Below are 13,655 nucleotides of genomic sequence, written 5' to 3'. Positions count from 1 at the left end.
TTAAGCAACTCGAGAAAGCTTGCTAGGTGCAAGTGTTACTGAGAGGCAGACAAGCCTTAGTCGGTCTCTCTGCACTAAAAAAAAGGCAGTGCCGAAAAAACTGCTAGTAATAGCGCTGGTATCATTGTTTTTCTTCAAAACCTTTACAAAGAGCCAGTTTGGCGCTCCTGTTAAGAAACTGGTCAGTAGGGATAACATTTCTAGATAGAACTGAACTTCTCAATGGAATTTGCCCAACTTTGCTTATCTCGAAAATCTGCTTATCTCGAAATTTTTTCTGGTTTTTACTACTTCGAGTTAACGAGGTATTACTGTATATACATTAGCAGAGAAAAAGATGTTACGGTTACATCGGAAACTACCTAGCACGGCTCTCTAGTGCAAATGAATGGCAGGCACGCTGCAGTTCTGGGGGTGGAGCTTGTATTTTTAGGTTGCAACTGACTATAGTTGCTGCATGTCCAGCGATAATAAGAGATTTACCACCCAAGCATGACCACAGAAATGTTTACACATAAACAGGACAGACAATCGCTTTCAGCTCTTCATTTCCAGCAAACAGTAAGCACATACTTAAAGGTACTTTTTAAAATGCACTTGCACTGTGCATCTGCTCTCACTTCATTTAACAATACTAACAAACACTATTCAGATACTATCACATTTCACGTCAAACATTTACTATTGCCCTTTTTTTCATGAAAAATGCTTCCAAGATTTCGTGGACTCCCTTGTTTCTTTTTTCTCATTTATAATATTCTAAAAGCTCGTTAATTCGACTCTCGTTAATTCGGAAAATCGGTTAATTCGGACACGTCATCTGGTCTCTGTAAATATACGCATCACTCTATGAGACTGGGCGCTCGTTATTTCGGACAGATTTGACCGCAAATCGGATAATTCGGCGACTTTCGGGCCGCTGGCGAGGCTCGAAAACGAAAAAAGAACAATTCGGAACAAAAGTGAAGCTCAAATGCAGCATCGCCATGGACATCAATTATCGACTTGGCTTGGATTGAGACTGGTTAAACGCCAGCGTTGCCAGATGGTGAAATTCGGCACCAGATTGGGAAAATCTGGTGAAAATTGGGGGCTGCTGGTGTTGAGGTGCCGGAACAGCTACACCAGACAAAATCTGGTGAAAAGTGGTGAAAAATGTTGAGGAATGGCTTGCCACTACAATTATTCGTATTTACACCGCGTTGTTGCCGACGACTTGTTGGCCCTTCATCCGCAACCCACGGTAGCCGAGTTTCTTGCTGAAACTAGCACTCAAATCTACAAACCATCAAACCAAAGCCGGCCGAGCCATAGAGTTTTCGTGAGCAGCCCGATTGTGTGGCGAAGGTCGCGGGACAGTTCGCGGGCCTGCTGGACGCCACCGTGTCCCTCTCCGCTTGTTCCTCTTGTCTTCAATAAAATTTATTTTTTCCTTCTCCTTTTTTATGCATATCCACCTTTATGGCTATAGAAGGCGATAGGCCCTAAGGAGGTTAAAAAAATTCTAGAGTGGAAGCAATCGAAATTTCTATAAGGAGCGTATGTGAAGCCAGCGTTGGGGCACACTTTACCTGAAAAACATAGCCTTCCCGTCTTATGTCCGACAGTGACGTAAATGCTATAGTTTATAGTCATTGATCGGTTACTATCCCGAGGAAAGTAATATATCCGAATCAGTACGTATGTGATATGTCTAATAAAGGTTGCCAAGACATTGATAAGGAAGCCAGTAACACAGAGGCTCATTGGGAAGTATCTGTCCGGAACAATTAGCCATCGAAGGTCCGTATTCAAAACCAACCTTTTCTTTACCTCTTGTTTTCTTTATAGTTTCTGGGCCCTTAACACGCGCGGATAAAAACAGTAAACAGGGCTAAATGACTGAAGTCGGTTTGTGGACACTTGCTTCATCATACGAAGAGAAAACGAGAGGTAAGGGCACGGTGTAAGATATATGTAGAGTATATATCTTACACCGTGCGTAAGGGTAAGGTAATTGGTTTTAAACTAAGAGCACATGTGACAGCTGACTTGCTACTTTTTCTTAGCTGACGTTTTATCGTTCGACTTTTTCCACTCCAGCATCTTTTTTAACATCCTTGGGTGGGCCACCCAAAAACCTCCTTGCCTGTTTCTAGGAGTGCGTGAATTAATATTCGATTCGGCATTCGAATCGAATGTGCATATCCGAAATACCGAATATTTTTCCAGTATACACTATTCAGCATGGGCGGAAAACCCCGAAGTAACGATACGAAATTGGAGCATTGGAGGGGCCATTTTGTACACGCTACATGTCTAACAGACCCAACACGGCGGTCTCGTTTGTATTTATAGCTTCCAAGGCTGAATAGCGCATCCAAAGGACGGGACAAGGCGGAAATGACACTTAGATAGGCATACACATCAGTGGGTTAGCCGGGGGGGGGGGGGGGTGGAGTGGGGAGTGGTTCAATCCCCCCCCCCCCTAAAATGGTCAATTTTGCTCCCGTATACATACACGCACCATATACAAGGCACGCACGCACATACATAAGTATGGTTGACCCCCCCCCCCTCCGAAAAAATTTCTGGCTTCTCTCCTAGCTGATACACATCGCTACATACACAATGATGTGTGTTTATGGGTCATTCGCCTTGTCCCGTCTTGGATGCGCTATACCTTTGGATGCAAAGTGTTATCGTGATGTAAATTTCTTGCAAATGCAGTTTTCAACAATTATATTTATCTGTCTCTGGCGCTAAAGCCCATTACGTGATAACTGGTTGGTTTATCTGTTTCAATAAATGTTTAGCTCGATGTGTGGTGTTCGGTTAAAGAGTGCTTAATTCTTATGCATCAATTTTATTTAAAGGCTAGTGACAAAGAGCCACCTTGAATACCCTCGTCACTGCTGTATTTCAATGTATAGTTACAAAACCCGAATGCTCCAGTCGCTGATGCGTACGCCTACCTCAGTCTACATAATTGTAGTAGTTTTTGTCGATTAAAAGTAATCGTAATGTTCCTTTGTTAAAATTTGTGAATATTTCTTGCAAAGGAAGTGTTATGGAGTCCTGGAGCTGTTCCGAAAATGGTTGCCTAACTATTCGTGCGTCACTTCGCGACGGTGGATGCTCCTGTTGAGCGCCACCGCCACGTGCAGACGCGTCTTCGTTTGCGCGCACCCGCCGCGCCGAGGAATTGTGTGCCCCCCTCCCCTCTTCCCCCCTCGCACTCACACGTACAAGAGATAGCTACACCCCCCCCCCCTCCTCCCCTCGCTGTTCTTCCCATCTGTACATAGCCCATTTCATCCGTCTTCGGCGTTTGTTTCTTTGCCTGGGGCTCGGAACAGCCGCCTACGGACTATGCAACTTCAATGCTGCACCATCCACCCTCTTCTTCCCGTGCTTTTTTTTTCTTCAAGAAGATAACCCTGCTCCCTCCGCCGCCCTCCGTTCACACCCCCGTCCCGTTTCTTCTATTTTTATATATCTTTTCCTTCCGTTCTCGTATTTCACTCCGCGGCGCCTCGTTTGTTCGTTCCCGCTCTTTTCGCTGCCCAGAAGTTTGCCCGATACAGTGAGCCAGAGCCGTATATTCCCTTTGGGAGAGTTCGGCGCTCTTTTGATCTCGCCGCCAGTCTGGCAACAGCGCGCTTCCGCGCCGCCGACGCCATTTCGTGCCGAGGTTTCTCGTGATGCTGTACCCGTGACGTCGCTGTCGGCATTTATGCTTCCTCTGTGACCGACCTGGTGTGTCTTTGCTGCTGATCGTGCACGTGTCGGCTGCGTGGAACATCGTGGACCTGCACGGACGTCGCAATAGGGGCTTGCAGCGCAGTCGCTGAAGAAAGGGTTCGCCAGAGACGGAGCGTTGCGGGCGCACGCCAACGCGAGCTTACAGTGCCGCGGCACAAAATGGCGGACAGCGCCGCGCCGCCGCTAAATTTGGATGGTTGTTGGCTCCGCCCCTCCGCCGAACTCTCCGAAGGAATATACGGCTCTGCAGTGAGCCATAGGCGCACGGTCACCGGATGTTGTGGGAAGCGCACGCCTGCCTTTTTCAATGGCAGCGGAGGGGTCTTTCGCGAAACAAGCATCAACAAGGGTACTTGAAACGAAGGCATGGCTGAAGCAACACCGTGGCCCATTTGCAAAAATCTGCAAGGCGGCTTTCCTGCAAGGTTGTTTTCCAACCAAAAACTCTCAAACCCCGACTGCTTTTCTCGCTCATTCTGTTTTTGCTTCTCTACCCGCTCCCCCCTCCCCCTTTTTTTTTCTTACGAACGACGGCTGCCTTGTCCACCTAGCGAAGGCTGAGGGTTTTGTCGTACTCGCGTGCCTTCACTGGAATTGGGAGCGGTAAAAGTACAATGAGCGAGAAAACCAGTCTGGGACGGAGAGTTTGTGGTTGGAAAACAACCTTGCAGTAAAGCCGCCTTGCAGATTTTTGCAAATGGTCCATTGCTGCTGCAGGACACACAAAGGATCTTTGTTTGTTTTTTTATATACGAATGCGCACAATGTAAAAGTGCAGAAATATTCAAATCACTCTCCTTTGTAATAAGATCGTTATAAACAACAAAAAATATTTTCTCTAGGACAGGGCTTTTGCAAAGTAAAACGCTAAAAAGAAAAAAAATGACGTCACAGTCGCCATATTGAAGTGTTGGTGAAATCTGGTGAAATTTTGTTCTGGGGTTGGTGTCGGAGCCCTTTTCCAATCTGGCAACGCTGTTAAACGCCTTTTTTTCGCGTGTGGGTTTTGTTGCTTTGTTCCCGTTGGTGTGCTGCATCGTTGATCGCCGATTTATCGATGAACGTTTCAGTACGGCTCCTTTAGCTTGATCGTTGCTGGTGCTTTTGTGCTGACTTCTCGTGCGACCGCACTCTCCGCCGATGGCAACACCGGTGAAGCGGCGCAAGTACGAGGCCAAGGACTTCACCACCAAAGTAGAAATTTTGCGTGCTCTGAATAACGGGCTCTCCCGACAAGAAGTGATGAAGAGTGATGAAAGGGGATCCTTCAATCGGCGGCAAGAAGCAAGGAACGAGTAACCGTACTTTTAATCCTCCAACGTGACGGGAACAGAGCGCTTGCCGCTTCTCGTTATCGGAAAGGTTCAAAAGCCACGCTGCTTTAAGAACATCAACAATCTTCCCGTGGATTACCGTGCCAACCGAAAAGCGTGGATGACGGGTGAAACTTTTGCGGTACTGCAGACATCATGCGAGCTGCTGAGCACCTTGAAGGGCTCAGAAAAATTGTGTCCGCGCGAATTTCTGCTCGAAAACAGACAAGCATCCGCGATTACTTTATTAAGTAAAGGTATGTTGAAAAAACTCGTGCATTTATTGTGTTTATTTCGGCCATTCGATAATTCGGACATTCAGTTAATTCGGACATTTTTTCCGGTCCCTAGAAATCCGAATTAACGAGCTTTTACTGTACCTAAAAAGCGTGGCTCACATACACATGACGTCGAATGCGTGCTGTCCCTGTTTTTTTTACATTCCGCACACTCCCTCGCTCGACTGTTTCTTTTCTGTGATGATGTCTTTGGTGTTAAATCTTCATATTCAATTGAATGTTGCCTTGCTTAAGCAAATGTGTAGTGCAGGGAAGTGCACTTTCCGATTATTAAAGGGGCCCTGCAACACTTCTTGAACACGGTGAGAAGATGTTGCCGATCTTTAGTCGAGGCTCCAGCAAACATGTGAGCCAAACATTACAGCGCAGCACGTGGCAACAAATTTACAATTAAATTTTAAAGTCAGCTAACTATCACTCTCTTCTCTTGACAAATGATTCCACAGTTCCAAATATTCGGATCATAAACACAAAGTCCACAGACATTGGCTAATTTGAGCACCGTGAGCTGCGTAGTTACTGCAGCCCCCACGAGACGCCGTGATATGTTTATGCTGCACTCTTTAGTGCTAGAATTACACCATTGCGCTCGCGGTCACACTGAACGTAAGCTGCGTGTTCAAAGAAAAAAAAAAATGCTTAAAGTTGTGATGCATGCCAACGAATGTACGCAGCTTCTTGCTCCCTCATCAGCCCCCTCTGCATAGCTTTCAACGCATTTGCTGGGGCGAGGGGGACAAGGTGCTTAAAGCATGCAACAAATCCCTGCAACACCGCTCGCACTTGACAGATTCTAAGAATTTTTGTGGCTGTCGATTCATGAGGCAATAAACACCTTTAATAAATTCATTTGATGATTACATGAGAAACTTGTTGCAGGGCCCCTTTAAGAGGGTCAAACTTTTAATGCAGAACACAGGCACGCCTATACGCCTTGTGCACCGCCTATAGAGGCGCCACTGATAGCCACCTAGCGGGCGCCGCCGACGGTACGTGCGGGAAGCCGAGCAGACGACAGCGCTTTGCACAGCTTCGCTGTGAGGAGATGAATGAAGTTCGCGGCTGCTATTTCCCCTTCGTGCGGGTGCCAGACAATTAATTCTGCACTGGCAGCTGCAGGAAAGGCGCGGGCCTCTACGAAAGTGGACTTGTGCACGATGTTTGTCAAGAACGAGCGCTTAACTAAGCGCACGTCGCCGATTTCGAACGAAGGCATGAAAGCCTGGCGCCGACGGTTCGTGCGCGACAGAGCGCGCGCATCGAAAAAGCAAGTATAAAAAGGCGCCGGGAGCGCGCCCGCGCGCCTCTTACCCTCTCCGCAGAAGACGCCACCGACACAGCCAACGAACGCGAAAGATCGGGATATTCGAGAAAGCAAAGCCAAGCCAGTGGCGCCGTCTGATTCCGCAGACGAATCGGTGAGAGGATCTCGCCCTTTCCCTAGTTTTCGCTGTGCTACGCACAGACGAATCATACCCACCTTCCCGAACCCAGGCGCGAGCCGATACAGGCAATGCAAGCGCAGCAAGTGCGCGGGGGCAGAGTCAGTCAGTGAGGAGTTAGTTGGCAAAGAAGTTATGTCGTTCTAGTGATAGCATCGTTTGCTCGACCGCAGAAGACGTGTTGTTTGATGATCTAGTGCTGTGAGTTAAGTATCAAGAGATGACAGTGACAAGTTTTGAAGAGGGTCGCCGAAAAGACATGTGACGACCGACTGCGGAGGAGAACGAACGTCCGCGTGGACTGAATCGTCATGCCGGTGAATATCAAAGGTGCGTCTGCGTCGCGCAGACCAGCGTAACAAGACCCAGCTATGAGGTGCAGCTCGTGGTGAACATCCGCTTTGTATTGTTTACAAAGGTGACGTCTCAATCACTTCTTGTTCTTTCTGAAGTCAACCATTGCTGCATTTCTGTTTCTGTAAATAATAAATATAGAACTTAGCTTGTAATAGCGCGGTACATGTACCGCGCTAGTACGAGCTAAGTTCATGGATGACCAACTCGCCCGAACTACAACACTTCTGAAATATAAAACGTTTGAGCGAAGTGCCCTGCACGGCGGTCGAATCGAAGCAACGCATGCTCAGGCTGATAACTTTGGTCGTCTACCAGTGTCAACATGATCGAGTGCATCCAGCGAGCACCGATATGGCAGAACGAAAGCATTAGAACAAGAAGCGACGTGTTAACCCGCACAATGACGAAGCGGCTCGTCTTTGCCAATGAACAGCGGTGATCCATTGATTCAGTCACTTGCTCAGGTGGCCTTGCGGTAAGTGAGTAAAACCGTGTTCCGGGCGCGTTTTTGTTGGTGTTTGAGAACTCCACTCCACAGAAATTGTTATTCGACATCCCTTGAAGTTTCGGCCACCACACATACGACGAACGTTGCTTATTTCACTACGGAAACGTGACCAACGCGGAAACACGTACAACGACGTAGGAAACCACGGCGGCCGTCTGCTTGCTTTCCCGAGAGCAACGATTGAGTCCGCCGCCTATGGCGCTTCCGTCGGCGCGCACTAGGCGTATAAAATATGTCCCTCTGACACTCACTCGGACAGAGCCGGCGTCCTTGTCGCACATGGAGGCCCAGTAGAACAGCCGACGAACGCATGCATCGACTTCGGCCCTGCACTCTGCATCAGTCTGGCCATTCATTTCGCGTAACACGCCGGCCATTTCGGTTGCCCGCATTTTCAGGTTCTCTGCTAGGTAGAACAGCACCTGGGCTCGATTATGCGCCGACCGGGACGACCACCTGGGCAGCCGGACACACCAGCCAGAGCAACGAACATCAGTTGAGTGGTGCAGGACTCGATCATCATTTGCTTCTAGGAAGAACACTTAAGTCAGATTCAACTTAAAGGAGTATTAACACGATTTGGAAGCACCCCAAAAGGGACATTTTTTGTTTCCATGATATGCACTATCAACGCTCTCCACACACTGGAGCCAGAAAACATGTGTAAAATATTTTACTTTGATTTTAAATTTTTCGTCACCCAGCATCTGCAAGCCAGCACCACCGCGATGGACATTATCACGACGAGTCAACACAGTTCACTGTGTTGGCGAAGTCGGCGTCCTGCATGCAGACTAAATCGCAGAAATCACTGTCGGAGCCACCGGACAGCAATTCACTTATTGATGTTTACGTGAACCACGTGCAACTGACAGCAAATGATAGAGCTGGTGCTAGTATTTTGCGAGATGCAGTCTTCCTGTGATGTCAGACTTGTGTTGACACATCACTGGGAAGCCGCCCCCTCGATACGGAAACTGAAAGTGCTTTTTTAAGGTAGCTGTATTAAAAATATATTCAATGCATTCCCAAGCACTATGACACTGTTTTTAGGGTTCTCGACACCCGTGTTTTTATTTTGAGCAACAAGCCAAAAAATGTTAAAATTTTGTGTCAGTACGCCTTTAAGAACGCAGGCGAGGCCCCGCCCAGATGACCAAAGCGTGACAGCGGACTGTCTCTACTGCTAAAGGAATAGTCCTGCCGATGTTCTCAGGCATGTTCTCCGACAGCAGGGTCATCGCTACTCTGCTCTCTTCTTTGTCCCCCACGCTCTTGAATGCTTACTACGGAGATGCAAGACTATTCTACGAGTCTGTGCGCATGTTTTACCGTTGAAATGTAAAAACCTCGGCTTAAGAAAACTCGCGACGTAACGTAGCTTTTCGCTGCAAGTATGACGTCCATCATATCAAGGTTCAAGTGTGGAAGTTGAGAAATGGGAAGTGATAAAGCCCTTTCTCTTTTTTCTTCTGACCTTTTTCCTTCTCCACATCTTGCAATCTATTTCTGCCGTGTTTATTACTGCATCAATGTGATGATGATTACCATTTGCGTTGGCCAACGCTCATCTTGGTCTATATTCAGATGTGAATTATTATGGACTGTCTGTAAATGTGTCAAATCGACAACTTTCCAGGAGTGGGCAAAACGTTAGGCGGGAAGATGAGATTAAGAAATTTGTGGGGATAAAGAGGCCACAGCAAGCACAGGACCAAGTTAATTGGAAAAACATGGGATAGTCCTGCTGATGGTGATGAAAATGAGAGTGTAATTTAAGATCTACTTATTCATAAGTGATTAATGTTCTAATTTTGCATAAATGAAATAAAATCTGTTGCTTGATATACAAGCAAATTTGTTATTGGTTGGATCCATTCTGAGCCAAAGAAATACTATTTTAATCTGCCGTCAGCAATTATTACTGTCTGTACTAGCTGCTAGCAATCACTACCAATTATGGTTCTTTTTTTCAATTACCGCTCCCATCTGTAACACTTTCAGGCATTGAAGTCACTGAAATAAATAAGTAAATAAATTACACTTTTGCCTCCCTGAACGTGGCACGTCAAATGGCGCAATGAACATGGCAGTGTCTTCAGTAAAGCGATCCTCTACAGCAATACGCAGCACAATCAAGTCAAATGAGTGCTGGCTGTCTACTCAGGAAGTGAGTACAAATGTTCACATCGAATTTCAAGCCAGTTGAATCAACGCAACATGCATGACACAGCTCTATAGTTGATGTGTACAATTGTACATGTCGCCACTGAAGGTAGTAAACAAACACCATCATGGTGAGAAACCATCAGATGTAGTGTAACGATAGAACTCACGTCTTGAAGCCTGCAAGCGCCGCTTCCACCGCATTTCTGACGTCCTTGCGGCCCGCCTCGGGAAAGTAGCCCACCGTCCGACCATCGTGACTAATTGCGGGGTTGGAGGCGTTGGAAGCTGGGCGAGCCTGCTGACCACCGACGAACAACTTGTACGTCGTGAGCGTCGAAAACCCGTCCCTGAAAAACAGCAGCAGACACTTTTTGTGGCTTTATTGTGGCTATTCCTTCGTTTACAGAAAGCACGATTCTCGGGAATTCTCGGAAAAGTGGTGCCAAAAAGTCACAGTTTTGCCCGAAAGCAGAAGCGATGATTGCTTAGCAGTGCGTCAAATAGCTGCACGGAGGTTCATAATTTTATTGGTATAATATATTACAGTAAGCACCCAGAGGGGACGACTGAAAGCAAAGGCAGCATCTGCACAATGCGGGCCCATTAAAGGTATGCTTGTGTGCTTTGCTGGCATGCTAATAACCATTCTAGGTGTATAATAGGTGTAGCATGCACTGTAGACGTAATGTGCAGCACTGTAAGTGCCTCGCCAGATCTGTCACAGCTGGGTGGTTCACCAGTGGACAAAGTGTGACATCTGTCCAACGTGTTTTTGATGTGGGCAGCCAGTTGGCTTAACCATGTGCAGTTTATCTTGTGTTTCACTGTACCATAAGCACTGCCAGTATGCCCCAAGCACTTTCCTTAGAAGGGGCTTTAGGTTCAATACTGCCATGGATGTGTGGGCACCATTTGCATGAACGGATGTGGCAAGCCAGTCAGCCAGTACATTGCCCTCAATATAACAGTGCCCTGGCACCCACCATACTACGACATGCTGCTGGGGTGGAAGATTCGTGAACACGGGGTGTCGCTGCAAAACGGTCAGTGCAAAACTGCAAAATGGTTATTGAACAAGAGAGAGATGGACATATCATTTACAGCACATTATGTGTAGGATGTTCATTATTTACTTTCAGAAAGTACCCAAATGATAAATAGGATCTCTCTAACTGTAGAGACCACTTGTTTGACTCAAAGTAGAGGCTCCCCACAAGACTTGTCCTAAAGGCACCTGGAGAAAGGCAGATGCCCAGATGGTGGACCTGGTCCAATTTTTTCAAAGCACTTGGTGTGGCAGACTGATAGACTATAGCCCAGTAGTCTATGCGTGTGCGTATAAGGCTTTTGCATAGATTCATGAGACATTTTCTGTCACTGCCCCAAGTTGTGTGCGACAAAGCCTTGAGAATATGCATTGCTTTCATGCACTTGTTTCTAATATATTTGATGTGTGATACAAATGTTAGTTTCATGTCTAGAATTACTCCTAGATATTGATGTTCCGTACAGGCAGATAATGCCTCTGCAGGTGAGTATTGTCATTGGGGTGCAGGCGCCTCTTCCTCGAGAAAACGATGCAGGTGCTCTTTAGTGGTCTGAGGCTGGACTCACTCTCGTCTGCCCATTTAGACACCTTAATGAGACCATGCTGAACCTGCCGCTCGAATGCTGCAAGACTGCAGAATTTAAGTCCTCAATGTACATCATCAACATAAATTGAGTAGAATACATTGTGTGGGACACACAGACGCAAGGAATTCATTTTTATAAAAATTGGGCAGATCCCACTGTTGTATTCAGTTTTGGTTTCGTTTTTGTTCCTTCATCCCCCAGGGGGCGCATTTACTCATTGCATGTATCAATAAAGGCAGTTCTTGTTCCATTCATCGTGGCGGCTGGAGTCTGACTCTCTTCCTTAGACATCACATTGGCGACGAGGATGTCGTAAAAGTACTCTGCGCACCGTCCGCGCCCGCCCCAACATGAGTGTCCCCGGGCTCGCTCCGCCGCCGTTCTTCCTTGCGACGCCCGGCCAGCCTCCACTACCATGGGAGCAGTGGGAGCAGCTGTTCAACGTCTACCTGGTGGCGTCCGGGGCCGCCGAGTTCACGCCAGCACGACGCAAGGCTATCCTTTTGCATTGTTTGGGGCCGGAGGGCCAGCGTATTTATCAGACCTTACCTGCAGGGTCGACCGCCGCAGCACCACCAGTGCCAAGCGCCGCAGCGCTCGCCGTTAAGGACGGGAATAAGTCTGCCGCAGCCACTTCTGACGAATACGACACTGCACTCGTGGCATTACGGCACCACTTTTCGACGACCTGCAACGTTGTCGTCGAGCGTCATCGTTTTCACCGCCGCCGTCAACACTCAGGCGAGTCCGTTCATGACTTTGTTGCCGCCCTACGGGAGCTAGCGTCACACTGTTCGTTCGTTTCTCAGGATGATGCTCTGCGGGATCAAATTGTTGCCGGCATAGCTTCCAACCGCGAACGTGAATGGTTATTGCTTGAGGGCCCCTCACTTTCGTTCGAAGGCTCGGTGCGAATTGCGCTCCAATTTGAGCAAGCAGCTGAAGAGCTAAAGGAATTTTCTTCTTCTGTCGACAAAGTTTCAATGCAGCGTTGTCGTAAGAAACCATTGCATTCATCGCAAAAGAGCAATTCACAGCCGGCAGCCCACTTTCAGCAGAAGCTAATGAAAAGCGCCAGCGGCTCACGTGCGCCGCAGGGGCACCGCCCCCCTGAACGGAACCGAGAACACAGTAGGCGCTCCGCGTCGCCGCACTGCTTCCGATGCGGCTCGCGGGATCACTTCGCATCAGATATGCAGTGCCCAGCGCATGGGAAAAGTTGTTTGTTTTGCGATCGCAAGGGCCACTTTCAAAATGTATGCAACCGCAAACGAGCTCAAGTGCAAGGCAGGGTCCGTGAAGTAGAATGTGATGACGATGTATCGTCGTGTAGCAGTACTGAGCAAGTGTTGACTGTGGAACGTTCCGCTCGTAAGGGAATTCACGTAGAAGTGCTGGTTGCGAACGTCAAGCTTACACTTCTTGTTGATTCAGGGTCATCTGTTTCAATTTTGTCAGAGCAAGCATTCCGTCGACATTTTCAGAGCATTTCGCTTCTGCCTGCCCCGCACGTCACATTGTTTGACTATTCCCAACGTCCCATTTGCGTGCTAGGTTGTTTCACGGCAGATGTACAGTTCAAAGGGCGCACCGCGTCACTCTGTTTTTATGTTGTTCGCCGAGGAACTTGTCTTATCGGCCTTGACGGCATTAAAGCCTTAAGTCTTCGCATTGAGGGTTCTACTCTCAAGTGCTTACATACGACTACGTCTGTTGCTCCGTTGACATGTGTCAATGACACGGTGCCTCGTTCCACTTCCGTTCCACTTGCCAACATTTCCGCACTGTCCAACGCGCAACCCGGTCCAGAAAATCTCCCGCCAGCCTTGGCAAGCGAGTTCGCTTCACTGTTCAGTTCCAACTTGGGCCTTGCTAAGGGGTTCACGCATTGGGTTAAGACGCGTCAGGGCATGCAGCCAGTAATTTCCAAACTTCGCCGTCTGCCATATTCTCTCCGTAAGCCAGTGTCAAATGAGCTTCAAAGGTTACTAAGCCTTGACATCATCGAGCGCATCGATGCTTCCAAATGGGTGTCCCCCATTGTCGTTGTTGACAAGAAAGATGGCAGCATCAGGATCTGCGTAGATCTCCGAGAACCGAATAAGGCTATTGTTCCAGATAGTTTCCCGTTGCCTCACACAGAAGAGCTTCTCCATGCTTTGGTAGGCGCTACACATTTCTCAAAACT

At 47.8% G+C, this 13,655-nt stretch overlaps 1 protein-coding gene across 1 annotated transcript in view; it reads right to left on the bottom strand.

Annotated features, from left to right (window-relative positions):
- The window catches only part of LOC119403482 (aldehyde dehydrogenase family 16 member A1-like), a 111,552-nt gene that overhangs the window by 42,361 nt on the left and 55,536 nt on the right, over positions 1–13,655 (bottom strand). The window contains exons 10-11 of the mRNA XM_049418342.1: positions 10,000–10,179; positions 7,915–8,119 (exon numbers count right to left, since the gene is read on the bottom strand). Coding sequence (XP_049274299.1) covers positions 7,915–8,119; positions 10,000–10,179 — 385 coding nt within the window. The remainder of the gene's footprint in view (positions 1–7,914; positions 8,120–9,999; positions 10,180–13,655) is intronic.

Source organism: Rhipicephalus sanguineus, chromosome 8 (genome assembly GCF_013339695.2).
Source record: "Rhipicephalus sanguineus isolate Rsan-2018 chromosome 8, BIME_Rsan_1.4, whole genome shotgun sequence".
Taxonomy (NCBI): Eukaryota; Metazoa; Arthropoda; class Arachnida; order Ixodida; family Ixodidae; genus Rhipicephalus; species Rhipicephalus sanguineus.
The sequence above is the reverse complement of the archived record's forward strand: the minus strand, read 5'-3'. Positions and strand labels throughout refer to the sequence as shown.